The 16003-nt window shown below is 36.0% G+C and overlaps 1 protein-coding gene across 1 annotated transcript in view; it reads left to right on the top strand.

Moving 5' to 3' along the window:
• LOC127880974 (protein polybromo-1-like) overlaps window positions 1-16003 on the top strand; it is a 117629-nt gene that overhangs the window by 70314 nt on the left and 31312 nt on the right. Inside the window, exons 29-37 of the mRNA XM_052428490.1 lie at window positions 523-597; window positions 893-1039; window positions 6981-7068; window positions 7949-8197; window positions 8396-8493; window positions 9256-9327; window positions 10221-10388; window positions 11071-11103; window positions 11940-11972. Of these exons, the coding sequence (XP_052284450.1) occupies window positions 523-597; window positions 893-1039; window positions 6981-7068; window positions 7949-8197; window positions 8396-8493; window positions 9256-9327; window positions 10221-10388; window positions 11071-11103; window positions 11940-11972 (963 nt within the window). The remainder of the gene's footprint in view (window positions 1-522; window positions 598-892; window positions 1040-6980; window positions 7069-7948; window positions 8198-8395; window positions 8494-9255; window positions 9328-10220; window positions 10389-11070; window positions 11104-11939; window positions 11973-16003) is intronic.

Here is a 16003-nt window from a genome sequence, read left to right as displayed (position 1 = left end):
CATGGCTGCCAGGGGGCTGGTCATTTTTCCTTATATGGCTATAGTAAAACTTTGTTAGCACTCTAGAGGCCACATTTATTTTCCGATCTTCGTGAAACTTGGTCAGAATATTCATCCCAATAATATCTTGTTATCTCAGGTGAGCGACTTTGGGCCTTTCAGGCCCTCTTGTTAAGTATCATATAGTGTTATGATTTCCATAAGGGTTTTTGTGACCGGTTCTATTCATGTATATTTACCTTTCAGGGATTCAATGACAGTGATGTTCTATTCATGTATATTTACCTTTCAGGGATTCAATGACAGTGATGTTCATTTCATGTATATTTACCTTTCAGGGATTCATTGACAGTGATGTTCTATTCATGTATATTTACCTTTCAGGGATTCAATGACAGTGATGTTCTATTCATGTATATTTACCTTTCAGGGATTCATTGACAGTGATGTTCTATTCATGTATATTTACCTTTCAGGAATTCAATGGCAGTGATGTTCTATTCATGTATATTTCCTATTCAGGGATTCAATGACAGTGATGTCTATGTGTGTGAGTTCCGCTATAACTCTAGGATGAAGTCATTCAAGAAAATAAAGGTACTATCATGTGTGACCTTTGCCTTGTTGAAGCAATGTCAGTTTTCTTAGGTTCAGTAGAAATGTTCATATTTCCTTTTCCCTAGTTGAAGCAATTTCAGTTTTCTTGGGTTCAGTGGAATTACTTCAGATTTCCTTTGCCTTAGTTGAAATAATTTAATATATTCTGGACTAAGTTGATGTTATATTTCTTGTTGAAGAAAGTATATTTCCTAAGCTCAGTTGATGTAATGTAATATTTTATTGTCAAATTCAAAGTGTGGTAATATATTCCTGGTCCTGTTTTTGTGAACAGATATGGTCGGTCCCACAGAATGAGGAGATGCGTCTAGTGGAGCGTGAAGTGCCGCTGCAGCCGATAAGAGTTGCATCTGTGTTTGCTGACCGTGACAAGGATGACATTGACGACGGGGACACAAGCATCATTGATAAAGAAAAAATGGTACGATATTATTACTGTAATTTTGTCAACGCTTTGTTAAACATTCAGTGCTTACGTATGGCAAGTAAAGAATTTTATAAATTAGTCGCCCTGAATAATTTGAAATATAAGATTTATTAAGTTAGTTTTTGTTGTTATATAAATTTAGCTTTTTGGTTCCAGGCCTAAATCTGGCAAGAAAGAGATTAAATGAAGTACCCTATTTAAAAAAAGTGTTTGACAAGTCCTTTTAAAATACTTAAGTGTTCAAAGAGGTATTTTTATGAAACTACCACAGAACTACCATGTAACATATTTGTTTTAGATTCTTATTGAAAATAGGTGAGTCTTAGGCACAATAACGAGCCTGAGACTATTGTTTATTAACCAATGTTAAATGATAAATCAGTGGGTTTTTTAGGTCAATATTTAGGCTTAATCTTAAAAAGTATATATTTTTAGCTTGACTATATATATATATATATATAGGCGTTGGCCTGAGCGTTGGACTATGTTAAAGTTTGCGTACCACCTCAAATATTTTCAATGTCCCTTGACATATTGCTTTTGTGATCGCCTTTTGTCCGTTGTGCGACGTCAACATTTGCCTTGTTCACTCTCTAGAGGCCACATTTATTGTCCAATCTTCATGAAATTTGGTCACAAGATTGGTTTCAATGATATCTTGGATGAGTTCGAAAATGGTGATGTTTGCTTGAAAAACATGGCTGCCAAGGGGTGGGGCATTTTTCCTTATTTGGCTATATATGGCTATAGTAAAATCTTTTTAACACTCTAGAGGCCACATTTATTGTCTGATCTTCATGAAACTTGGTCAGAAGATTCATCCCAATAATATCTTGGACGAGTTCGAAAATGATGCCGGTTGGTTGAAAAACATGGCCGCCAGGGAGCGGGGCATTTTTCCTTATATGGCTATATATGACTTTGTTAACACTCTATAGGCCACATTCATTTTCCGATCTTCATGAAGCTCAGAAGATTTATCCCACTGATATCTTTGATGAGTTCAAAAATGGTAACCTCTGCTTGAAAAACATTGCTGCCAAGGGGCGGGGCATTTTTCCTTATATGGCTATAGTAAAATCTTGTTTACACTCTAGAGGCCACATTTATTGTCCAATCTTGATGAAATATGGTCAGAAGATTTGTCTTAATGATATCTTGGATGAGTTCGAAAATGGTTACGTTTGCTTGAATAACATGGCCACCAGGGGCGGGACATTTTTCCTTATATGGCTATATATGGCTTTACTAAAACCTTGTTAACACTTTAGAGGCCACATTTATTGTCCAATCTTCATGAAATTTGGTCAGAAGATTGGTCTCAATGATATCTTGGATGAGTTCGAAAATAATTATGTTTGCTTGAAAAAAATGGCCTCCAAGGGGCGGGGCATTTTTCCTTATATGGCTATAGTAAAATCTTGTTAAATCTAGAGGCCACATTTACTGTCCGATCTTCATGAAACTTGGTCAGAAGATTAAGCCGATAATACCTTAGATGAGTTAAAAAATTATGCCGGTTGGTTGAAAAAAATGGCCGCCAGGGGGCTGGGCATTTTTCCTTATTTGGCTATAGTAAAACCTTGTTAACACTCTAGAGGCCACATTTATTTTCCGATCTTTGTGAAACTTGGTCTGAAGATTTGTCCCAATAATATCTTGTTATCTCAGGTGAGCGACTTTGGGCCTTTCAGGCCCTCTTGTTTATGTACCTTGTCATATTGCTTTTATTGTTTCACCGGAGGGGACTTATGGTTTGCGCACCGTCTGTCAGTCAGTCTGTCAGTCAGTCACACTTTTCTAGATCCTGCGATAACTTTTTTAGTTCTTAATATTTTTTCATGAAACTTGAAACATGGATAGATGGCAATATGGACATTATGCACGTCATTTCATTTTGTTCATACGTCAAAAATCCTGGTTGCTATGGCAACAAATAGACTAGAAATACTGCTGAAAATGGTGGTTTTCTGGATCCTGCGATAACTTTTAAAGTTCTTAATATTTTTTCATGAAACTTAAACCATGCATAGATGGCAATATGGACATTATGCACGTCATTTCATTTTGTTTCTACGTCAAAAATTCTGGTTGCTATGGCAACAACAACATTTCTGACAATGGTCGAATTTCTGACAATGGTGGAGCCGGTAGGGGACTATATTGCATGGCAATACTCTTGTATTTTGCATACTTCTTTACCAACATGACCCCAATCTATAAACAAGAGCAGACAACTGAATCAAGCATTTTGTAAGAATTATGGCCCTTTTTTCACTTAGAATATGCATGTTATTAATAAACATTCGTTCAAGTTTGCATACCACCTCAAATATTTTCAATGTCCCTTGACATATTGCTTTCATATTTTGCATACTCCTTTACCAGCATGACCCCAATCCATAAACAAGAGGAGACAACTGTATCAAGTATTTTGTAAGAATTATGGCCCTTTTTTCACTTAGACAATTGAAAATTTGGTTAAGTTTTGCATTTAGGTCCACTTTATTCCTAAAGTATCAAAGCTATTGCTTTCATACTTGCAACACTTACTTACTATTATAAGGGGACTGTGCAGGCACCCACCCCCACCCCAAAAGATTTTTTTTTTTGAAACATGGTAAAAAACACACAAATATTTATTTATTTCAGTTTTGAAGGACCATCCCACCCAAGCTATTGCTATCAAACTTGAAATAAAATCTTATTAGTTTGTTTTATGTCTTTACAAATGTTCAATACATTGTGGAAAATATACCTGAACTCAGAATCGTTTACAAAGTACCACTTCTTTAAAACATAAGCGATCAATATGTTTCCATTATGGTCCTCTTCCACTTAGAAAATGACTATATTACCTTGACCTTATTGAATATGAACAATTTCCCAATGATGGCTCATGTTATACTTTCAAGCACTCTAATAGTCAAGCGCACTGTCTTCTTGTTGAAGTTCTCAATTGAAGTCGACACAAATTTTAATTCAACTGCAACATATTTTTCATTTTCCAGCTCTATACGTTAAACCTTGGTTAATGAAGTATTTAAATAGAGAATAATAGGTTAGTGTTGATTATTGATCAGGTTTATCATGCGAAGCTTAGAAAACAAAAAGCACGAGCCTTGGCGAGTGCTTTTTCGTTTTCGAGCCGAGCATGATAAACCTGATCTATAATCAACACTGACCTATTATTCTATTTATCCCACTTTTTATTCAGTAAACTTTTTTTATTAAAACAAAATAAGTTTTCACGAGTGTTTGTCGTACTTTGATAGTGACTGTAGTGTAACCAAGGTCAGTGTATTACTCCGCGTTCCAAAAATAACCGATGATCAAATAATCATTTTTTTAAATCAGAATATCGTTCTGTAACAAAGTGTCGAGCGTTATTAATTACAATTTTAATCATATTGAATTGCAAATCTTTAAGTTTTATGATATCAATATGACATTAAGTTGTTATATACAAGGAACTACATTTGTTTAAAACGTAGCCTAACACCACACACAATTCACTTTCGATATCAAACTATCGAGTCGATCACGAGGTGCACATTATTTGCTTCTTTGTTATAATATGTGGTTATTTCGTGACGAAATAACAAAGATTACTTGGATTTAAGCTAATTATATACATTAACATTTTGAATGTTGAAAGTGGCACCAAAGAATTGTGAGGCAAAGTTGTTCGAACGCTGGTGAACCGTGAAGTGACTGGGTGGGGCGAACATCAAGATCAACTTGTTCGACGGTAGACAGTGGTTGTCTAGGCTGCATTTCGGCCATAGTTTCGGTGCGTGAAGGTGTACAAGAGGAACTGTTGGATTGTTACATTTACTGGACTGAGCAAGAATGAACACTTTTGCAGCTGTTCAACAGATATGTTGGAATAATTGGTTAAGGACTGGACATTTTTGTGCCCTGTTATTGCCATGGTTTCAGTGGGTGGATATTTGTATTTCGAAATTTTTGGACCAGGAATTTGCGAACTGAGTGGTTCGTTATTCTCTTGTGCTTGAGAAAGCCGGAGTCTTTTGCCATGGCCTTCAGCATCTGACCTAACTTGTTGACACCCAATTGTTGACGCAAGAATCACCGGGATGCAGTGTCATTTGTGCGTATTGCCAGGTAGAAAAGATGCTTTGAAGAAAAATCAGATGGATGCATATCCGAGTACAGCTTGTAAATTAACACAGGATTTCTTGGTCCAGACGATTGTTTTCTACGGTCAAAGGGGAGCAACTCGCACTGACTTCTTCAAAGGGGAGCAACAACAACAGAACCTATTTGCATAGTGTTAAATTTACCTAATACTTGAGGTTTTAATAAAAATAAATGACAAAAAAACACGTTTTTTTGCTACTTTCCTTTGTTTTAAGGTCATTAAGATTGACAAACATTTGAGATTGTTTTTATTATTGATGCACTTGGCAAACACAGGTGACGAGGTGCGTGGGAAAAAGTAGTCCCTGTTCGGCAGTTGATGACGTCATTTCGTGCCATTGATTATAGCCTTGCCGTTGATTATAGATGAAATTTAATAAACGGGGCTTTAATCAACCGATTTCGCTGTAAAAGTGGGATAAGATATGTTTACTCTTAATTTTAAATTATTTTTAAGGAGGAAAACAACACAAATCGTCCAAATTTAGTCAAAACAAAACAATGTGCTTTTCCTTGTGCAAAGGGCCCTTGCCCCATTCCCAAAATGGTGGAAAAAACACACACACAGCAAATAAATGATTATGTCTTAAAGCGGGTATATACGATTTTGTCAAATATTTATGAATTTATATAAACTGTGTAAAAAACTTATTATATATATATTTCAATATAAATTAAAATAAAAGTTAAGAAGAACATGCGTCGAAAAATGCGAAATAAGCCAGATATTTAAATCTGAAATTGAAAACGGCTGTACAGCCAAATTCGCCAGCATGTATACCATACATGTATGATGTGCATCTAAACTTACGAGGGGTGTTCCAGAAGTTCGTGGATTTTCGCTATAACTTTTATTTGGTACATAAATGGACAAACAAATAGCATGTTAAGAATATTTCATCCTTTATACTCTCCAAATATCATGCAAATACATAAAACAATAAATATATATCAGAGATTTAAAGATGCGCACAACAACGCACGTGTAACGTTTCTGTTCAACGTCAATGACGTTATAAAGTTAACAACTGTCAAATCTTTTCCACATAATCACCTCTAACGCGAATGCACTTTATGTGTCGGGAAATCCACTTGTCAAAAGTGTCTCTTTACCAGTCAGCGTCAAAAGACGACACGATTCGCTTTGCTGCAACTGTAAGTTCCTGTTTACTTGCAAAGCGAATACCGCGCAACTGTGATTTAACTTCCGGGAAGACGCGGAAGTCCATAGGGGCCCAATCCGGGCTGTAAGGAGGACTTATGCGCTGTAACGTGAAATTTGCCGTAAATTCTGTTTATCAACGACATTTAAACCAAATTAAAATTCGCGTAACGCTCATACTTATAATAAAATACTGGCGTGCGCCGCATGTTGTTACTGAGGTCTCTATGGCAACGCGTTTCAAACTTGCTTTATGGAATTCATGCATTTTTAGCTTATATATAAAGTCCGTGATAATTGGTTTGTATAATATGTAAATTTCATTGACTTTTACCAGCAAACTAATAAGTTATAGCGAAAATCTACGAACTTCTGGAACACCCCTCGTAGTTTAACGGTTTATAATACAAAGACGAATGCTTCGGTAATTGTAGGAAAATATGTACGTCACTATTGGCTTGGGGCGCTAATTTGTCTTTGCTGCATTTTATGAAATTCAGCTTTATTGTATAATTTTTCTTGCCTATTTTGTGTTATTGTAACATATTTTATCAATATATTACAATTAAACACATATAAAAAATCGTATATACCCGCTTTAAATGGCAGGAGGTGATCCTAGGCAATGGTACACCCAATGAAGAGGGCAACATTCTGTTTGAACAGATGAGGACCCTCACAGGAATGTACAAAGTTGGTAAGTATTGTACTGATGAATTACTTGTTCGAATTTTTGCACCTGTCAAGCTCTCCGATTGCATTATTAAACAGACCATCTCAGATATTTTGCATTTTACGGAAATTATTGTTTGAAATCGGCTGTAAAACAAAAATGTATACCAAATATGTATACCAAATATGTATACCCAAAATGAAAAACTTGTAACTATCTAATTATAAATGATTCCACGCAGGTATTTTCTTTTTTTTTTGGGGGGGGGGGGGGTACCAAGTAATCATGAGACATGCATACACAATTTTAATTCTATGTTAACTTTTCCTCTATCAAAATATGAAAAAGCCATTCACAATGTATTTTAATTCATTAAATACATTTCCTTGAAACTATTTTCTATGTTGATGAAAATTAAATTTTATGATTATGTTTTAACTGAAAATGATTTGAATGACAAAGAACATGTTTTGAACCTCAATTGTCTTTTTACAATTTACTTCCCAAAGCAGGCGAACAATTCGAACATGCTTTGAATTGTTTCTTTTTGTTGGCAGAAATCATTGCTTTTTCTCAGACATCTTAATGAATAGTATTTCAGTAAAGGTGGGCAGTAGTCTAGATATTTCTAAGGAGCATGGTAAATGCTTAGTATTTCAGTAAAGGTGGGCAAAAGTCTAGATATTTCTAAGGAGCATGGTAAATGCTTAGTATTTCAGTAAAGGTGGGCAGAAGTCTAGATATTTCTAAGGAGCATGGTAAATGCTTAGTATTTCAGTGAAGGTGGGCAGAAGTCTAGATATTTCTAAGGAGCATGGTAAACGCTTAGTATTTCAGTAAAGGTGGGCAGAAGTCTAGATATTTCTAAGGAGCATGGTAAATGCTTACCCTTGATATTTTTCAGGTGACAGTGTATACGTGAAGGCGGATGGTGACAAGCCCCAGTTATACCGTATAGACCGCATGTATGTGGACCGGTACGGGGAGAGATACTTTTATGGACCAATGTTCATACGCCCGGGCGAGATTGAGCATCCTCCCACCCGTCTGTTCTTTAAGAATGAGATGTTCATCTGCGGGGTTGAGGAGGCCCGTACCATGGGAAGTGTTACGGGCCGCTGTGCTGTACTGTCAGTGAAGGATTACTGTAGTTGTAAGTGGGTCTTTTAAGCTTAACATTATTTCTTAGACCGCCCCCTCTTGCTTGGTTGAACGGCTAAATTCATTGACTGCTCCCACCCATCCCACATAGTATTTGCTATTATGCTCCAACTGACATCTGAAATCCTGCTATTTTCAATACATTTCCTATGCTAAAATCTAAACAGCTGAATGAAAACTTGTATTTCAGGTCGCCCAACTGAAGTGCCGGAGTCAGACGTGTATATCTGTGAATCCAAATACCAAGAGACAGAGAAGACTGTACGCAAACTCAACAAAGGGCTGAAGGTACAGCCGGACTCGTATTCAAATACAGTAGAGTTGCTGTCTGGGAAAAAAGGGCTTTATTTCTGTAATGACTCCATCTAGACTGGATTTCTTTTGAAATAGACTTCCTTTAAACGAAAAAATCCATAAAAATGTAAAAGTTTTGTCCCTGATGATGTGATGGCACTTTATGCACATGCGTTAAGCCCAGTTTTCCCAGAACAATGGCTCAAATACAGTACTTTATAAATTTTTCCCTTTCAACAAAAAATGTGTGATTCAGTAAAATGGAAATCTATCTTCGTAAGAGACAAATTATTTCAGACGTGTATTGTGTAATTAGTACAACCACTAGTCAATTATTTCATCAATTAGTAAAGCTTGTCATGTATTGGATTATAAATTCATGCACTATTTTGCCTACTGGTTAATTATTTCATCTATTTGGTAAATGATTTCGTTGTCTAATTATTTCTTTATTCTTCTGATTATTAAATCCACAACCTGATTCATTATTTAGCCCACAGGTTTAACACGGGTTTAATATGCTGTTAAGTTGTTAATTAATTGATCTATTTGGTAAATGACTGTAATTACTTTAATTATATTCAACCGGTATGAGACTCAGAGTAGTTATTGTATAGACTGTTTGATTTACTTTTTTAATTATTTCCATTACAAGTATGGGTAGATATTGTTTAGACTGTTTGATGGCTTAATCCACTTGTTTATTATTTTAATTTTTTTGTTAATTAATTTATCTACTGTTTAATTCCGTTTCAGAAACACTCCTTATCTCCAAGAGTTACAGACGATGAGATGTTGTTCTTTAGGAAGCACATTATACCACAGAAGGTACTGTAGTAGAAGGACATGTTTAATTATTGATCTAAATTAAACAAATCAACATTAAGAGCAATTCAAAAGGAAAAACACACACTGTTCTTTGGAATATAGATGTCCGTTTGTTATATCAAGTTATTTAATAATATAAATTAAAATGATATTTATTTGTTAATTGAAATTGATGTTCTCAGCCTCAGAAAAATGCTTAAATTCCTCTTCTGCTACATCTCTGTATTGAGATCAAAGTTCTCAGCCTCCCAGCAATGCTTAAATTTCTCTCCCACTACATCTCTAAATTGAGATCTATGTTCTCAGCCACACAGCAATGCTTAAATTCCTCTTCCACTACATCTCTGAATTGAGATCAATGTTCTCAGTCTCCCAGCAATACATAAATTCCTCTTCCGCTACATCTCTGAATTGAGATGGAACTTGGTCAGACGATTCATCCCGATAATATCTTGGACAAGTTAAAAAATGATGCCGGTTGGTTGAAAAACATGGCTGCCAGGGGGCAGGGCATTTTTCCTTATATGGCTATAGTAAAACCTTGTTAACACTCTAGAGGCCACATTTATTTGCCGATCTTCATGAAACTTGGTCAGAAGATTAGTCCCAATAATATCTTGTTATCTCAGGTGAGCGACTTTGGGCCTTTCAGGCCCTCTTGTTCTAAAAAGTTGTCAAATTTGCACAGCCATATCTGGGTTGACGCTTTCCCTCTAGACTTGATTTTTACTTAGAAGAGACTTACTCTAAACCAAAAATACAATAACAGAGGAAAGTGTCGTCCCTGATCAGCTTGTTAATTGCACAGGCTAATCTTGGACGACAATTTGGGCACATGCATTTATCCCTGTTATCCCAAAGCAATGCTATTTGTCTGTTAATTGATGTGTCAGGAGCCGTCCCCTCTCCTGGTGAAGGCGTCCGAGGACAGCGCCTACGATGGTGAAGAGTCCCGTGATACGTTCATGACGGACCCACTGGATGAGACAGGCAACACCTCCCTTGATAACTTTACTTTTGCCTCCCACGCGGAAGTTACGCCGAAAGCGACGGCAAAAAAGGTGAGATCCATTGCCCAAGAAAAAAATGTTGGCATTTTTGTGTGGTTTTGTTTGTTTTTCCGATCAGAATATTTTAAACATAGCAATTTAATTTTTAGCTCGGCTGTTTTCGGAGAAAACCCAAGGTATTGTCATAGCCAACTCGTCGTCCGGCATCCGCCGTGCTAAAACCTTGACATTTTCCTCTAACATCAAAGTGCTTCCACTTACGACTTTGAAATTTCATATGTAGATGCACCTTGATGAGTTCTACACGTCACACCCAGTTTTGGGTCACTAGGTCAAAGGTCAAGGTCACTGTGATCTCTAAAAAAACAAAAAATTCTGACAAGCTTTCCCAGCCGAGTGTGGCACCCGTTATGCGGTGCTCTTGTTTTGTCTGGCATCTTTGGGCTTGAAAGTTTGTGGTTACAGGAGCAAAATTGAACTAACTTTGTAAGACAAAAATTGAGTTTGAGCATATTAAAATATGGGATATCTTGGGGGTATGAAGTATAGGTCACTAAGGTGTTAAAACTCATTTAAGTGATACTGTATGCATTCAAAATTTTTTAATATTTCCATAATATAAATATTATTTTTGCACTCAATAATCCACATAATCTGAGCAGAACTTTTGTTATATAACAACCGAACGTTCAGCCGCATGTCAACACTAAATGACTCCCTCTTATGTTTTAAGGGAGGTGAATCAGAAAGCACACAGAAGAAAAAGGTGAAATTATATGCTTTTTTTTAGCTTCGTGCCCATATTTATACTTTGTATTCTTAACTTTAAATTACAAGTTTTTTGTCTTCTGAATTTTGACCTCTAATATAAATTAAGGAAAATAAAGCTGATTTTCATTTTGTTCTGTTGTTGCGCGTGGGTTGCGTCTACGTTAGCTTTCACTTCAAAATTTAAAGTTTCACTTGTATTAAAGAATTGTTGAGCTCAATTGCAAAATTGCATGTTAAACCAAATATAGACTACAAGGTTAGTGGTGAATAAATAAGAGTTTATTTTGTGAGGCTGAGAAAATCTGAACAGCAAATCTTAACCATTGGTAAATAATTTCATGTCAAGGAAGTAAAGTTAACTAAGCATACTTTTTTATCCCATCATTTGTGTCATTTCTGTACTTTTTTTATTGAAAATTTAACAAATCTAAAAAATCTATACATATAGGCAAAGTCACGAAAAAAAAAAGGTGTCGTTAAGATGCACATTTGTGCAATATTTGGCTCTTTTGAAATAATGCTTAATTAATTCCACAGCAAATTATTCCACAGTGGAAATACTTTTTAGTCAATTCCACAGGGTGAAAAGAAATAAGTTCATCTTTCAGTTTGGAAATACTGTTAAGTTAATTGCACTGTGAGGAAATGCTGCTAAGTAAATTTATAACATTGTGTGGAAAGTTTTTCTCATAGTGTGGTACTAAGTGGAAATACAGCGAAGTTTATACCACAGTGGGTACAGCTAAGTTTATTTGACAGCGGGTTATTTCATGAATGAAGCTGTAAATGGGATAACTGTGTGTTCTAAGTTCCCCACTCTTATGTTTTAAGGGAGGTGATTCGGAAGGCACACAGAAGAAAAAGGTGAATTATAGGCTCTTTTGTAGCTTCCTGCCTGACCAGATTAACACTCTTGTGTGCTCGAATATTAATTATATGATTTTGTCTGAACGTTTTTAGCTCCACTGGCCAAAGGCCAGCGGGGCTTATGTCATGGTCCTGTGTCCGTCGTGTGTGCGTCAGTGCGTCCGTTTGTTAACTTTTTCTTCAAACATCTTCTTCTCCTAAACTACAGGTCCAATTCTGATGAAATTTCTCAGGAATGTTTATGTGGTGAACCTCTTTCAAATTTGTTCAAATTATGCCCCTGGGGTCAAATTTGACCCTGCCCCAGTGGATCAAAAAATTGAACATTTGCTTATATAACGCCTTTTTTGTGCAAACTTTATAAATCTTCTTGTCCATTACCATTGGTCCTAGGGCTACCAAATTTGCTATGTAGTGACATCTAATAGTCCTCTACCAAGTTTGTTCAAATTATGCCCCTGGGGTCAAATTTGACCCTGCCCCGGGGGTTCAAAAATTGAACATTTGCTTATATAAGGCCTATTTTGTGAAAACTTTAAAAATCTAAACTTCCATAACCATTGGGCCAAGGGCTACCAAATTTGGTATGTAGTGCCATCTTATAGTCCTCTACCAAGTTTGTTCAAATTATGCCCCTGGGGTCAAATTTGACCCTGCCTCCGGGGGTCAAAAAATTGAAAATTTGCTTATATAAGGCCTATTTTGTGAAAACTTTAAAAATCTTTACGTCCATAACCATTGGGCCTAGGGCTACCAAATTTGGTATGTAGTGACATCTAATAGTCCTCTACCAAGTTTGTTCAATGTTGCCCGTGGGGTCAAATTTGACCATGCCCTGGGGGGTCAAAAAATTGAAAATTTGCTTATATAAGGCCTATTTTGTGCAAACTTTAAAAATCTTCTTGTCAAAACCGTATGGCATAGGGCTACCAAATTTGGTATGTAATGACATCTTATAGTCCTCTATCAAGTTTGTTCCGTTCCCCAGGGGTCCCAAAATTGAACATATGCTTATATTGGGCCCATTTTGTGCAAACTATAAAAATCTTGTCCATAACCATTGGGCCTATTTCTACCAAATTCGGTAGGTAGTGACATATTATAGTTTTCTACTTAGTTTGTTCAAATTATGCCCCTGGGAACAAATTTGACCTTGCCCCAGGGGTCACAAAAATGAACATATGCTTAAATAAGGCCTATTGTGTGCAAACTTTAAAACTCTTCTTGTTTTTTATTATAGAGCCTAGGGTTACTAAATTTGGTATGTAGTGATATCTAATAGTCCTCTACCAAATTTGTTCAAATTTTTCCTTTGGGCTCAAACTTGACCCGGCCCCGGGGGTCACACAACTGAACATATGACGTTTACCAGTGGAGATTACTGCGGCCGTTTGGCTGTGACCAACAACAACATCAACATCTTGTAAACTTGAGATTAAACCCTTTCATTTAGTGCCATTTTAGGTCAGATGGTGACTGCTTACAAAGGCATTGAAGTAAGAACATGTGTTATGAATGTTTTCTTACAAATTGAAAAAAGTCGGGTTATATTTAAATATGTCGAAAGTGACCATATATCCGGATGAAAATATTTTGGATGACATGTAAATTTCATGTCTTGTTTGTAGTGTTTAAACCAGTTTAATAATATATTTTTGATTTTAAAAACACAACTTCCATGAACATAATTATTACAAGAAAAGTCAATATATGATACTGCACGGTAAACTCAAACTTTGTATCCAAGAGAAGGTGTTGAAATTAATGAAGTGCAATGTTCTTAACTATCGTATATGCTGCTTTTTAATAGATAATGATTCATTGTTCCATTTGTGAATCGTGACTTATGAATTGTGGATATGATTGTCAATTGCTCAACAATCCATATATATTTCTGACCATTTTATAATTTTTTTAATATAAGTTATGAATTGATCTTAGAAGTCAAATGTATTACTTAATTAAATACATTTATAAATATTCAGAAATAATATTTAGATTATCATAATATTCTCAGGCCTGTTGGTCTTCGGGATGTGTGGGTTGATGAGCAATTTCTCCTTTTATCACAATTATTTCTACCCTACCTGATCATATCCTTCTTATTCCATTTTAATTTAATTGACATCTGCAACCTCTTTCAAATTGGGAAAGTCCAAAATGTGTTGTTTGGTAAAGGGTTAAGGCATTTTGATTCCTATGGGTCTTGTGAATCTGTTTCAAATCAAATGCGTAGATTTTATCTTCAGCATCTAAAAATATGTGAAATAGAAAGAACGACAATATCTTTTGGAGAGATAAATGTACCTACGTTATAAGCAAAGGACCTGTGCAACAATTCCCGGGCTTTTTAGTCTGTTTAGTTAACACAATAGTAACTTTTTCCATGTATAAAAATGCTCACCCTTCCAACTTTTAACCCCCCAGTGGGACGAGGAATAGAAAGAGAAAGTCACATGCTTGAGTACATTTCAACCCATGCGCATTGCTCAATTTTTTTCGCAAAGAAAAAACAGTGGAGCGATACAGGGCCATCATGGCCCTATTGTTTTTAGCTCCATGGACCGCACAGGCTGATATGGGATGACACTTTCCACTTAAATGTAATGTTCATAAACTCTTATAAAGGAAAATCCAGTCTAGGCGGAAAAAGTCGTCTCTGATTGGCCTGTATGGACTGCATAGGCTATTCGGGGTTGATACTTTACGCACATGCTTTAAGCCCAGTTTTTGCAGAGTGCGGATCAATAATTGAAATGTAACCCCACAACCAGTGGAGCGTTAGGTGTCTCACTGGGGCTCCAAGGTTTTAATGAAGCTATGCATTTGGAATGGGAGATTTTACTGGCTAGCTTGAATGCTGAAATGTTGTTGGAACATATTTGGTTTGCAATATGGTGTTTTGTGCTAATTTAATTTAGTAAAACATGCCTCGCATACTATGACAATAACATTGAGGTTGAGCCTGGAACTGTTGTATCTCTAAAATCTAATTGAAATCCCACTCTTTAAATACTTTCAAAAATGTAAACTTGCCAGAAAATGTTTCTAGTTGGTATGCCATAGACCAATATACAAACAAGAGCATTGAAAAATCAAATCTATCAATAATTTTTTAGGATATTATGAATATGGTTTCTGTACATGTAATAGCTGATGATTCTGATGGTATAAAATGAGTAAATACAGCAAAGCTGGCCAAATCAGTTTTAATTTGCAGAGTGGATGATTGGATACAACGGTTTCATGCTCCCTTCCCCATAACTACGCTGTGTGTTTTGAATGGTTTACCGGTTAGTTATAAACGGCATGTTTAGGTGAGCCTATAGATATCACGGCCTTGAAGTTTTACCCGGGGAAGTCTTAGTGCTTGTACTGCCTTGAGGTTTTACCCGGTGAAGTCTTAGTGCTTGTACTGCCTTGAGGTTTTACCCGGGGAAGTCTTAGTGCTTGTTCTGCCTTGAGGTTTTACCAGGTGAAGTCTTAGTGCTTGCACTGCCTTGAGGTTTTACCCGGGGAAGTCTTAGTGCTTGTACTGCCTTGAGGTTTTACCCCGGGAAGTCTTAGTGCTTGTTTGTGGGTTTGTTTGTCTGAATTAACTTGGTGAAGAAAGAGACATGACATCATGATTATAGAAATGCCATTTTGATGAGAAGTGAACAAATATCCAAAGAGTGAAAGCAATCTACTAGGAAGTATAAAGTCATTGTGAAAGCTGATGTTGAATTGTTGATATTGAATGTAACTATGAAAGAAATCTAGATTTTTTAAAAAAGTATTTGCCATTTAAAAGACAGATTTTTTACTGGTACTTAGTTTTTGCTGCTGTCTGGACATTAAACAGTGGCAGTTGATGTTTTCAAACATTTATTTGAACTGTAGACCTGATGTTATCTGAGTAACTTAGTTGCTTACATTTTATTGAAAATTCATCGCAAAACTGTGTCATCTTAACGTATTTCATTTCTGGCCATGCTGTCATTGTCATATTTCAGAAATTCTCTTGAAATTGCATAATATAGGGACTG

Source organism: Dreissena polymorpha, chromosome 5, assembly GCF_020536995.1.
Source record: "Dreissena polymorpha isolate Duluth1 chromosome 5, UMN_Dpol_1.0, whole genome shotgun sequence".
NCBI lineage: Eukaryota > Metazoa > Mollusca > Bivalvia > Myida > Dreissenidae > Dreissena > Dreissena polymorpha.
This window is presented reverse-complemented; position numbering and strand designations above follow the sequence as displayed.